The sequence below is a fragment of the Aspergillus japonicus genome (assembly GCF_003184785.1).
Source record: "Aspergillus japonicus CBS 114.51 unplaced genomic scaffold BO86scaffold_135, whole genome shotgun sequence".
Classification (NCBI taxonomy): domain Eukaryota; kingdom Fungi; phylum Ascomycota; class Eurotiomycetes; order Eurotiales; family Aspergillaceae; genus Aspergillus; species Aspergillus japonicus.
In genome coordinates, this window is record NW_020291772.1 from 1 (window position 1) to 11,127 (window position 11,127).

The window sequence follows — 11,127 nt, forward strand, 5'->3', positions numbered from 1 at the left end:
CCCCCCCCCACTTAGTCCCCCTCGTCAGCCTCCAGAGACATCCCGGCAGACACCGTATTTCTAATCGATCGATTCCCCGACCTCTCTCTCTCTTGTTTATTGTTCAAGCCCACATTATCCATCACGATACTTACAGCCAAGAAACTGACCAATTCGACTTATTGTTCACCATCATGCATTTCCTCTGCTTGCACGGACTGGGAACCAACAGCCGGGTAAGTTAACAAATAACTCACTCTGAGTTCCTTGAACTAACAAAGAAAAAAGATCCTCCAAGTTCAAACCGGTCAGTGAATGCTCGATGAAAAAGCCGGATGAAAAAAAAAACTCACTCACTGTTGTGATTCTCTAGCGACCCTGCGACATGAGCTCGGCGATTCGCATACCTTCGACTACGCCGAAGGCACACTCCCCTGCCCTATTGATCCTGGTACGTGGACTAGTTCCTGCTGACACTGCAGATTTGGGGGCCATTAAGCTATCACGCAGCCACCAGACAAGGCAGACCAACAGTCTGACTGGGCTTACTTGGCTAATTGAACGCTCTGAGAACACAGCCATCGCCCCCTATTTCCCGGAGGAAAGCGATGAGGGGTACGCGTACTTTGACCCCAGCCGACCATCCACCTACACGGCCGCCCTCGAGCAGCTCGAAGCCTTCCTCGTTACCGAGGGGCCCTTTGACGGCATCCTGGCGTTCTCGCAAGGGGCGCAGTTGGCGGCGTCTTTCTTGATTGCGGCCGCCGGCTCTTCCTCTTCCTCTTCCTCTTCATCCTTCCCGGGAGCGCGCAGCATCCGATGCGCGATCTTCCTCTCCGGCGGGATTCCCTATCAATGGTCATCCGCCCCATCCTCGTCCTCACCAGCCTTAGGGCCGGCGTTGACCCCGATTGCGGAAGCGGCAGCGGACAACAGCGAGGGCGCAGCAGCAGCAGCAGCAGCAGCAGCAGCACCAGCCGCACTACCGGTTTTGTTGCATCTGCCCACCGCGCACATCTGGGGCCAAAATGACACCAGCTATCCAGGCACCAGCGTCGTCTTGAGCCAGCTGTGTCGGCCGGAGTGGCGGGCGGTGTTTGTGCATGAGGGGGGCCATGAGATCCCCGGGTCGAGATCGCGGGCCTCGCTGTTGGGGGCCGTTCGGGCCATTCGCCAAACCATTCACTTGGCTGTCACATTGCATTAGCTTTCAGCATTGCATTTAGCCGAGAGGGAGCAAGGGAGTAAGTGGAGCAGAGGGGGGCTTGTGGATTGGTGGGATAAGAGGAGTAGTTACATTTACTAGTAGTTAGCGGCTATGAGAGTCGATCGGTGGGGGGGGGGGGTACTTTTGGCAATTACATTAAATTTTGGGGGCGATTTGCTTATGGATCCAATTGGTTAGTATGTTTATACAATACTATTCATGTTCACAGAACCCCGCACGCCAATTCATCCTTAGGCTCTTTTGGGGGAGATTGGAGCTTGGACTCGACTCCTGAGGCTTGTTGCTCCTTCAGGGTTTCTTGCAGTCAGATTGGGGAGGGGTGCGTGGCAACTGTGGCAATTACAGTGCCGTAAGCAGCTGCAAAGTATGAGGCTGAAGACATACATACCACTCCACAACACAACTACTACTGTCAGCGATAACAGATATAAGAATGAAGCCCCTACATGAGTTTTAGATGTGTGTAGTTGTGTGTATTTGTGTGTGTCTTCGTTTTGCTTGAAACTCCCTCCCATTCCTCCCACAATGGCCTCCTTTTCCTCCTCCTCCTCCTCCTCCTCCTCCTCCTCCTTCGACAAACCACACAACGACAAGGACACCCTAGAGCCCATCGCCATTGTAGGTCTATCACTGCGGTTCCCGGCCGGAGCCACTGATCTAGATCGCTTCTTCGATCTGATCACGAACGCCCGGTGTGTGTCGCAAGAATTCCCCCCGGACCGTCTAGATGTCACGGGCGCCTACTGGCCCAAGGCCGCCTCCTCGTCCCCGACGGTGAAGGGCGGGCATTTCCTCTCCGAGGACATTACAGCCTTTGATGCTCCCTTCTTCGGCATCTCCGCCGTGGAGGCCGCCTCCATGGACCCGCAACAGCGACTGCTGCTCGAGACCAGTTATGTCGCCTTGGAGAATGGTAAGCTAACCCCCGTATAAGACTGTGCTGTGCTGTGCTGTGCTGTGCTGTACTGTACTGTGCTGTGCTGTACTGTGCTGTGATGTGCTGTACTGTATGGTACGCTCCATCCAGAATCTCTGGATCATATGACAAAACAAAGATAATAACCTGGTGGCTCTTGTGGGTGGTATAGCGGGAATCCCGATTCCGAGGATCGCCGGCTCCAACACCTCCGTGTATGTCGGCTGCTTCACCGACGACTACAAGGAACTCTATCGGAAAGATGTGCGCGACAGCGCGCCGTACGCGGCCACGGGGATCACCACGACGCTGAACGCGAACCGGGTCAGCTGGTTCTACAACTTCATGGGACCGAGTATCAACGTGGACACCGCCTGCTCCAGCAGCCTGGTCGCGCTGGACCTGGCCTGCCAGGCGCTGCGGACGGGGCAGACTGACATGGTAAGTTTCTGTTTTTGTGTGTGTTGTCTTCCGGGCTGACGAGGATCCCCATACAAAAGTGCCTGGCCGGGGGTGCCAATCTGATCCTGGCCCCGGATCTGTTCCACATCCTCTCCGAAATGAGCATGCTGTCCCCGGACAGCCGAAGCTACAGCTTCGATGCCCGCGGCAACGGATACGGCCGCGGGGAAGGCGTGGCCATGCTGGTCCTGAAGCGGCTGAGTTGCGCGGTGCGCGATGGCGACACCATTCGCGCCGTGGTGCGCGCCACCGCGTGCAACCAGAACGGGTACACCCCGGGCATCACCCAGCCCAGCAAGAGCGCCCAGGAGGCTCTGATCAATGACTGCTACGCGCGCGCCGGGCTGGATAAGGCCCGCACGCTGTATGTGGAGGCCCATGGCACGGGCACCCCCGCTGGCGATCCTATTGAGGCAGAGGCGCTCGGCGCGAGCTTCAGAGATAGTCGGCGTACGGATGAGAGGCTTTTTGTGTATGTTTTCTTTTTTTTCTTTTTTTTTTTTTTCCCACATTTTTTTTACCGGAGAGTTGGGATCTAACTCGTGGCGTGCCGGCCTTGCGTCTCTAGCGGCTCCGTCAAAGCCAATATCGGCCATTTGGAAGGATCCAGCGGCATCGCGGGGGTGATCAAGGCCATTGCCATGCTTGAGCGAGGGTGGATCCCCGCGATCGCCGATTTACAGAACGTCAATTCCATGATCGACGAGGCTCAGCTGCGACTTCAGGTTGAGAAGCACCCCCTCCCCCTCCCCTCCCCGCTCTTGGCCCAATTTGCCATGTGGCTAACGGTGATGTGTGTGTGAAATGTGCAGTTCCTCCGGTCCGGAATCCCTTGGCCTCGTCCCGGCCTCCGACGAATTTCCGTCAATTCCTTCGGGTTTGGAGGCTCCAATGCCCACGCGGTGCTGGATGATGCATATCACTTCCTCCTCGAGCACCAGCTGGACGGCGTGGCATATCGACCGCGCACGATGGATCCCTCCTCCGCCCCGCCGCAGGCCATTGTCCCCGTCCACGTCTTGCGCGACCAATCCCAATCCCGCGGAGAGTTGTCGGTGGTAATGCCGCACTCGAAGCGAGTCCGGTTGCTGCCGCTGTCGTCGTCGGACAAAGCAGGCATCACGCGCACTGTCACCAGCCTGACCGAGTATTTCCGGTCCCGCAGCGGGGGCGCGACGACGACTGCCCCGTCCGCCGAATTCTCCGAGGCGCTGGCCTACACGCTCGCCCACCGCCGGACCTGGCTCCCCTGGCGAGCGTGCGCGGTCGTGCCCTCAGACGTGCCGCTGCAGGAGCTTGGGACGATGGTGTCGCCGGCGGTGAAGTCGCCGACGACGCCGCCCAAGATCGCGTTCGTCTTCACCGGGCAGGGCGCGCAGTGGGCGCAGATGGGCGCCGATCTTGCGGTATACTCGACCTTTCGTCGGCGGTTGGAGGAGGCGGAAAAAAAAAAAAAAAAAAAAAAAAAAAAAAAAAAAAAAAAAAAAAAAAAAAAAAAAAAAAAAAAAAAAAAAAAAAAAAAAAAAAAAAGCTCCCTCCCCCCCCCCCCCCCCCCCCCCCTTCATTCGGGATGAAAGAGCGTCGCTCAATAATGGTTTCTTGCATTGGTAGATGAACTGGCCAAGCCAAAGGAGGCGAGTCGGATCGACGAGCCGCGCATCAGCCAGGTGCTTTGCACTGTAGTTCAAGTCGCGTTGGTGGATTTGCTGCGCAGCTTTGATGTCACGTGCAGCGTCGTGATTGGACACTCGTCGGGAGAGATTGCTGCTGCGTAAGCGAGCCCTAACTTCCCCCCTCGCCCCCCCTTTTCCTGCAGACAGTGCTCACCTCTTCCTTCTTTGGCAGATACTGCTGTGGCGCCATCTCCGCGCGCAGCGCTTGGAAGATCGCCTATTTGCGGGGCTCGCTGGTGTCCGCGAAACTGCGCGATGCATCGACCATTCCCGGCGCGATGCTGGCCGTGGGACTCTCCCCGGCCGACGCGGCCCCGTACTTGGCCCGGTCGCAGAGTGTCAGCATCGCGTGCTTCAACAGTCCGACCAACGTGACGCTGTCCGGGGATGAGGCCGCCATTGACGCCCTCAAGGTCGTCCTCGACGCCGCGGGGATCTTCGCCCGCAAGCTGCGGACCGGGGTCGCCTACCACTCCCACCACTTGCACTCGGTGGCGGATGCGTACGCGGAGGCCATTGGCGAGGTTGAGCCCGGGGAGGAGTACAGTAGCAGCAACAGCAGTAGCAGCAGGGTCATCATGGTCTCGACCGTCTCGGGCCAGCGGGTCCCCGCCCAGACGTTGCGCGAGGGCAGCTACTGGGCGAGCAACCTGGTGCGGCCCGTTCGCTTCGTCCAGGCCTTCCAGAGTCTGCTGAGCAAGCGAGGGGTCGTCAAGAAGCTGGACGGCAGCCACCGGCTCCTGATGGACATCACCTCCTGTCTGGAGATCGGTCCCCACGGGGCCCTGCGCGGTCCCATCCAGGAGATTCTCCAGGCGCAGGACCAGACAATGAGCTACTTGGCTCCGCTGCAGCGAGGCCAGGCCGGGGTGAACTCTCTCCTCCGGGCAGTGGGCCATCTGTGGTGCTTGGGGTTGCCGATTGATTGGACCCGAGTGAACCACGAATCTTCCAATCGGAGACAGGAGGAGGAGGAAGAAGAAGAAGGAAGGGCGATGCCGCCTTCTGCACTGGTCTCGCTGGCCGACCTGCCCCCATACGCCTGGGATCACTCCCGGAGCTACTTCCATGAAAGTCGGACGAGCCGCAACCATCGGCTCCGCAACAAGCCGCGGTCGAAGTTGCTTGGCGAGGCCGCGGTGGACTGGAACCCGCTGGACGCGCGCTGGGGCAACTTCCTCAAACGCTCCGAACATCCGTGGATTGAAGACCATCGCATCAATGGCACCGTCCTCTTCCCGGCCGCCGGCATGATGGCGATGGCCGTCGAGGCCATGCAGCAGCAGGTGCATCAGGTGCAGCAACAGGGACCGCACCTCGCCGACGACCGAGCGATCCTCGGCTATGAGCTCCGCGATATCAGCCTCAGCACCGCGCTGGTCATTCCCGACCACGAGCGGGGCGTGGAGGTGCAATTCTCCCTGCGCCGTCAACCGGGTGGAGGGGCCCCTGGCGGCGGCGGCGGGCGAGACCACCGCGGCTGGTGGTCGGATTTCCGGCTGTGCGCGTACCTCGAGGGGGGCGAGTGGGAGGAGATCTGCAGCGGTGCTATCCGCGTCGATTTCGGCGTCGCCCCGTCCGGGATTGGCACCCAGCGCGCCGCGGAGGCCCGGCTCCAGAGCCTGCAGGAGCGGCACGCGGCGCTTGAGGGTGAGGGGGTGGGCTCCTCCAGGAGGCTGGAGATGCCGGCCTTCTATGAGCGGCTCGCTCAGTACGGCCTGGAATTCGGGCCGACCTTCCGCACCCTGGTCGAGGCGCAGTGGGCCGGGGGCGCGGCGTGTCGCGCCGTCGTCGGGGTGCATTCGTCTCGGGACGAGGATGAGGCGCGGTATGTGGTGCATCCCTGCACGCTCGACGCGTTGCTGCACATGCCGATGGTGGCGCTGACGCAGGACCCGGCGCGCGGAGTCTCCACGGCCATTCCGTCGAGGATTCGTCGGGTTTGGATTGCCGCTTCGGGGCTGGGCTCGTCGTCGTCGTCGTCGTCGTCGTCCTTGTCCTCCTCGCAGACAGAGTCCAAAAACACGCTGGACGCCGTTGCGGAGATCGTGGCCACCGACCGTCGTGGGTGTGAAGTGCAAGCCCATGCCTTGAGTCATGATCGGGGTCGTCTGTTGGCGGAGCTGGAAGGGGTTCGGCTGACGATCGTCGATGACATGGCTCAGCGGTTGACTGAGGACGACCAGGGTGAGCAGGACCGGGCCTGGAACCTGGTCTGGAAGCCCGATCTGGACCTCATGACGGGGCCCCAGCTGGCTCAGTGGTGTAGCAGCAGCATTTCAACATTGCATGAGGGCTCCAACGCTCGGAACGCGGATCCCGCGGCCTTCTATCGCGATTTGGCCTTTCTTCATTACTCCATGCTGTCTCAGATCACATCATCATCATCATCATCATCATCAGTGGTGACCGCTCCGAAACCCCACTTGGGGAAATACATGGACTGGGCTCGGAGCCAGGTCCGGCGAGTCGAGACTGGCGACACGCCGCATTGGGAGGCGTGCTGGCCGACCTTGGCGGGGGACCTCGAGTACCGTAACGCCCTGATGGACCAGCTCGAGCAGGTCAACGCGGAAGGTCGAGTCCATGTGGCCGTCGCCCGGCATCTGGAACAGATGGTGGTCGGGCAAGTCGACCCCTTAGAGCTGCTGTTCGGGTCGTCGTTGTTGGATTCTCTCTATGCTGAACTGAGCGGCAGTGAGACCGCAAGCTTTGCCCAGCTGGACCAATACCTCCAGCTGTACTCGCACAAGCATCCCAACGCCCGCTACCTGGAGATCGGAGCCGGCACCGGGGGCACCACCGCCGCCGTGCTGCGCTCGCTGGGGGGGCCAACAGAGCAACACGATGACACCGGCCCGCTGTATCGCGAGTACACGTACTCGGACATCTCGGAGGCCTTCTTCGACGCCGCCAAGACCCGCTTCGAGAAGTACCCCAACCTGCTCTTCCGGCGGCTGGATATCGAAGATGCCGACATGGCGAGCCAGGGATATACCCCGGCCTCCTACGACGTCGTGGTCGCGGCCAATGTGCTGCACGCCACCACAGACCTCCGGGCCACGCTGCAGAGGGTGCGCGACTTGCTCCGTCCCGGCGGCAAGTTAATCCTCTTCGAGATCACCGCCCCGGCCCTGGGCCGGAGTGGCTTCATCATGGGCCTCTTGCCGGGCTGGTGGCTCAGCTCCGAGCCCGAACGCCGCGAGGGGCCGTGTGTGTCCCGATCCACATGGGATACTCTCCTCCACGAGACGGGCTTCACCGGCGTTGAGCAAGAATTCCGCGATTCTGCCAGCGACGCCTGCCATGAACTCAGCGTCCTCGTCAGCAGCCGGCAGGCCCCGCTCGACGTCGATAACGGCGGAGCTGCCCCCCTGCTCCGCGAGCTCGGTGCTGGTGCTGGTGCCGGTGCCGGTGCTGCGCTGCCGTTGGTGCATATCGCGTCTCATCCGACGCACACTTCCCACGAGCAAGCGCAAGGTGCTGCTCCCGCCGCCATTGCCATCCAGAAGTACCTGCATCGGCTGGGAGTCCCCAGCCAGATCACCCCAATGGACCAGGTGGCTCCCGACACGAGCCTCACCATCGTGACCGTCGATTGGGAGCTGGATCGACCGTTCCTGCGCAACATGACCCCGGCGGACTTTTCCGCGCTCCAGCGGGTCATCCGGCACAGTCGGAATCTGGTCTGGGTCAGTCATACGGTGGATGATGGCTCCTCAGATCCGGCATATAACATGGTCACGGGGCTGGCGCGGGTCATCCATGCCGAAGAGGAAGGGCATCGGTTTCTGCGCCTCGGGTTGACAAGAGAGCAAACCACCACCACCACCACCACCACCAAGACTCTCTCCGAGGTGCAACTCCAGGCACTACTAAAAACTGTCCAACAGCTACTCGACGACACCTCGGAGACATTCGAGATGGAGTACGAGCAGCGCGCAGAAGGCGGCGGCCTGTTCCACATCGCCCGCCTCCAGCAAGACCGACCCTGTCAGGAAGCCATGCATCACACCCTCCACCCGGAGACCTCCGAGGACCGGGCGTGGCAGGAGGCGCCTGGCCCGCTGAAACTCACGACGCAGACCCCGGGGCTCCTGGAGTCGCTGCGGTTCGTGTCAGACGAGGACCGCGACGCGGTGCCGCTGGCGGCGGACGAGGTCGAGATCCTGGTCCACGCGGTGGGCTTGAACTTCAAGGACTGCCTGATCGCGCTGGGCCGCGTGCCCGCCGACACCCTGGGCAACGAGTGCGCGGGCGTCGTGACGCGCGTGGGCGCGGCCTGCTCGCCCGACAAGGTGCAGGTCGGGGACCGCGTCTGCATGTCGACGGTGGAGGCGTTCAAGACCTACGCCCGCAGCAAGGTGCAGTGCGTGTGTCGGCTGCCGGCGGCGATGAGCTTCACGACCGCGGCGGCCATCCCGACCCAGTTCGTCACGGCCTGGACGAGCCTGGTGCAGATCGGGCATCTGACCCGCGGCGAGAGCGTGCTGATCCACGCCGGTGCCGGCGGCACCGGCCAGGCCGCCATCCAGATCAGCCAGCACCTCGGGGCGCAGGTCTACGTGACGGTGAGCTCGGAGGCCAAGCGCGATCTCCTGATGCGCACGTACGCCATCCCCGAGCACCACATCTTCTACAGCCGCGACGTGGGCTTCGTGCAGGGCGTCCAGACGGCCACGGCCGGCCGCGGCGTGGATCTGGTCCTCAACTCCTTGTCCGGCGAGAGTCTGCTGGCCTCGTGGGACTGCCTGGCGCCGTACGGCCGCTTCGTCGAAATCGGCAAGCGGGATATCCTGGACAACGCCCGCCTCCCCATGCTCCCCTTCAACCGCGGCGTCAGCTTCTCGGCCTTCGACGGCTCGACCTGGATGCTCGAGCGGCCGGAGCAGGCTGAGCGCGGCATCCACACCATCATGGCGCTCTTCGAGCAAGGCGTGTTCCAGCCCGCCCACCCGTTGCGCGTCCGGCCGCTGGATGAGGTGCACTCGGCCTTTGCAGCCCTCGCCGACGGCAAGACCAGCGGCAAGACCGTGATCGAGATCACCCCGGCCGCGGTGGTGCCCATGACCATCCGGACCAACCCCACAGCGACCCCGGGCTTCCGGGACGAGGCCACGTACGTGCTGGCCGGGGGGTTCGGCGGCATCGGCCGCAGTATTGCACGGTGGATGGCCGAGCGCGGCGCGCGCCACCTCCTCATTCTCTCGCGCTCGGGACCGCACCAGAACCCCGAGGCGCGCCAGCTGGTGGCCGAGCTGGAGCAGGCGGGCGTGCAGGTGTGCGCCCCGGTCTGCGATCTGGCCGACGGGGGCCGGGTGGCGCGCGTGCTGGCGGAGGCGTGCGCCACGATGCCGCCGATCCGCGGCTGCATCCAGGCGTCGATGGTGCTGCAGGATACGCTGCACGCGGACATGACCCACGCGCAGTGGGTGGCGGCCGTGCAGCCCAAGGTCGATGGATCGTGGAACCTGCACGCCGGCCTCGAGCGCCAACCCCTGGACTTCTTCGTCTGCCTGTCCTCCGTCTCCGGCGTCGCCGGCCAGCGCGGCCAGTCCAACTACGCCGCCGGCAACACCTTCCAGGACAGCTTGGCGCGGTACCGCGTGGCGCGTGGCCTGCCGGCCGTGAGCCTCGACCTGGGCGCCATGGTCGACGACGGCTTCCTGGCCCAGAACCAGACCATCCGCGACCGGCTGCTGGGCGGCGGATCGATGGTCCCGATCACGCGCGACAAGTTCCTCGCCCTGCTGGAATACTACTGCTGCTGCTGCTGGAGCCGCCAGCCATGCCGTCCGCTGGTCGAGGATGCCAGTGACGACGACGACGGGGTGGTCGTCGTGACGGCGCCAGATCCCACAGCGTTGCCGCTGACGCTGGCCAACTGCCAGACGATCTTCGGCATCAACACCCCGCAGGCCATGCAGGCCCGCGGGCTGGACGAGCCCGCCTGGATGCAGCGGCCCCTATTCGGCTTCCTCCACCGCGTCCCATCGTCGTCCTCCCACCACCACCACCACCAGCGCAGCACGAACGACGGCCGCCCCCGCGACTTCCGCGCCGAGCTGGGCCAGGCCGCCTCTCTAGACGAGGCGACGCAGCTCATCGCGCGCGCCCTCATCGCCAAGCTTGTGCGCAGTCTCTCCGGGCTGGCGGAGGAGGAGGTCGACCCCGGCAGCCCGATCGTCAGCTGCGGGGTCGACTCGCTCCTCGCGGTGGAGATCCGGAGCTGGTTCGCCAAGGTCTTCCAGGCCGAGGTCTCGACGTTCGAGATCCTGGGCGGCATGAGCTTTGACCGCGTGGGCCGGTTGGTGGCCATTCGGAGTCTGGTGAAGAAGGGGTGGGTTGGATAGGGAGGGCGTCGAGTACGGTCCTTACTGTGGTGGAGATGACATTCCGTGGCAGGAGGAGAACCGGAAGCATCTACCTACCATCATCTGCCGCTTGGGGGTGTTTACGTTTCCGGGTCGACTATCTGACGAGAGCAAAAAATGAGTAGATTAGACTACCTGTGCGCATGGGGGTTGGGACACTTGCACAAGAATAAAGGATACAACAAGGGAAACACTGGCATTCTGACAATGAACACGAACCGTAATGTAGTGAATAGTCCCGAAATCTAGATCTTGAGGCATCGTGTCAGTGACGTTGGTCGCGAATGAGCTCTGTTGACTGGCGTGTGGTGGTTTCTGGATTGCTAAAAGCCTTCAACCTGGTGGTCAATCGCCTCCTCGCCACCCGACATGTGTTCAGTGCGCTCGGGCAAGGTCGCAGGAAGGGGTCTACTGCTCGAATCGTTCGCAAAGTACGGATTCTGGTCGAAGTAGTCACAGGCGCTGCTGGACTCTTGCGCAGGTTCCTCGGCAGTC

The 11,127-nt window shown here is 62.2% G+C and overlaps 2 protein-coding genes across 2 annotated transcripts; both read left to right on the plus strand.

Annotated features, from left to right (window-relative positions):
• Positions 1-173: 173 nt before the first annotated feature.
• On the plus strand, positions 174-1,186 carry BO86DRAFT_423607 (uncharacterized protein; the record flags this gene model as incomplete). The annotated part of the gene is made up of 4 exons (XM_025675408.1): positions 174-215; positions 268-286; positions 353-430; positions 558-1,186. The coding sequence occupies 4 exons, from the start codon at positions 174-176 to the stop codon at positions 1,184-1,186; spliced, it is 768 nt and encodes a 255-aa protein (XP_025521750.1).
• A 546-nt stretch (positions 1,187-1,732) lies between these two features.
• BO86DRAFT_405192 (type I polyketide synthase) lies at positions 1,733-10,611 on the plus strand (the record flags this gene model as incomplete). The annotated part of the gene is made up of 7 exons (XM_025674065.1): positions 1,733-2,120; positions 2,296-2,564; positions 2,624-3,057; positions 3,154-3,310; positions 3,398-3,991; positions 4,217-4,356; positions 4,431-10,611. The coding sequence occupies 7 exons, from the start codon at positions 1,733-1,735 to the stop codon at positions 10,609-10,611; spliced, it is 8,163 nt and encodes a 2,720-aa protein (XP_025521751.1).
• Positions 10,612-11,127: the final 516 nt, after the last annotated feature.